The 1,342-nt window shown below is 65.4% G+C and overlaps 1 protein-coding gene across 1 annotated transcript; it reads left to right on the top strand.

Moving 5' to 3' along the window:
• Positions 1-76: 76 nt before the first annotated feature.
• EMH_0098530 (uncharacterized protein) lies at positions 77-1,286 on the top strand (the record flags this gene model as incomplete). The annotated part of the gene is made up of 3 exons (XM_038022020.1): positions 77-134; positions 230-1,039; positions 1,186-1,286. The coding sequence occupies 3 exons, from the start codon at positions 77-79 to the stop codon at positions 1,284-1,286; spliced, it is 969 nt and encodes a 322-aa protein (XP_037879204.1).
• Between the last annotated feature and the right edge of the window lie 56 nt (positions 1,287-1,342).

Here is a 1,342-nt window from a genome sequence, read left to right as displayed (position 1 = left end):
GGGTTGCTGTTGCCTCCCCCAGCAAAGGGAGAAGAGGGCCCCAAGAAGGGGGGGCCCCACCACCCTTCGAATAAACATGAAGAGCTCAGACTGCAGCAGCCCCCAGATACAGTGCAGCAGCCAGACAGCCGAAAGTCACCACCACATACACGAACACCCAAACCCAAGCCCCCCCTGGCTATCTCCTCTACGCCGCCACCGCCCACCAAACCCATCACTCAACCAACAGACACCCCAAAGACTGATGAAGAAAGAGAGGTCACCTCAGCGGCTCCCCGCACAGATTCTGATAGAGAAAAGCAGCAGGAAACACAAAAAGAGAAAACTGCTCACAAACAAGACACAGAAACACCTGAAACTCCGCCTAAGACTGACACTGCCACAGCCGCCAAGGCTGGTGGGGGTGCTGGTGGGGATGCGGAGGATGCAGCGGCTGGGGAGAGCAAGAGCAAGGCGACGGAGGGCTCGCCGGAGAAGACGAGCGAGGATGAGGGCAAGGCGAAGGCTCCTGCGGCCAAGCTGCCACTGCCTTCGAAGGCAGCGCCTGGCGCCAAGGGGCCTCCGCCTCCTCCCCCCAAAGCCTTGGGGGCCAAGGCGGTTCCTTCTGTGGCTACTGGGGGTGCTGCTGGGGGTGCTGAGGATGCAGCGGCGGCGGAGAGCAAGAGCAAGGCGACGGAGGGCTCGCCGGAGAAGACGAGCGAGGATGAGGGCAAGGCGAAGGCTCCTGCGGCCAAGCTGCCACTGCCTTCGAAGGCAGCGCCTGGCGCCAAGGGGCCTCCGCCTCCTCCCCCCAAAGCCTTGGGGGCCAAGGCGGTTCCTTCTGTGGCTGCTGGGGGTGCTGAGGATGCAGCGGCTGGGGAGAGCAAGAGCAAGGCGACGGAGGGCTCGCCGGAGAAGACGAGCGAGGATGAGGGCAAGGCGAAGGCTCCTGCGGCCAAGCTGCCACTGCCTTCGAAGGCAGCGCCTGGCGCCAAGGGGCCTCCGCCTCCTCCCCCCAAAGCCTTGGGGGCCAAGGCGGTTCCTTCTGTCGCTGCTGGCGGTGCTGCTGGGGGTGCTGCTGGGGGTGCTGAGGATGCAGCGGCTGGGGAGAGCAAGAGCAAGGCGACGGAGGGCTCGCCGGAGAAGACGAGCGAGGATGAGGGCAAGGCGAAGGCTCCTGCGGCCAAGCTGCCACTGCCTTCGAAGGCAGCGCCTGGCGCCAAGGGGCCTCCGCCTCCTCCCCCCAAAGCCTTGGGGGCCAAGGCGGTTCCTTCTGTCGCTGCTGGCGGTGCCGGTGGGGGTGGTGAGGATGCAGCGGCTGGGGAGAGCAAGAGCAAGGCGACGGAGAGCTCGCCGGAGAAGA

Source organism: Eimeria mitis, genomic scaffold (genome assembly GCF_000499745.2).
Source record: "Eimeria mitis Houghton genomic scaffold, Emh_scaff9991, whole genome shotgun sequence".
NCBI lineage: Eukaryota > Apicomplexa > Conoidasida > Eucoccidiorida > Eimeriidae > Eimeria > Eimeria mitis.
Note: the sequence above shows the minus strand (reverse complement) of the source record. Positions and strands in the feature narration are given on the sequence as shown.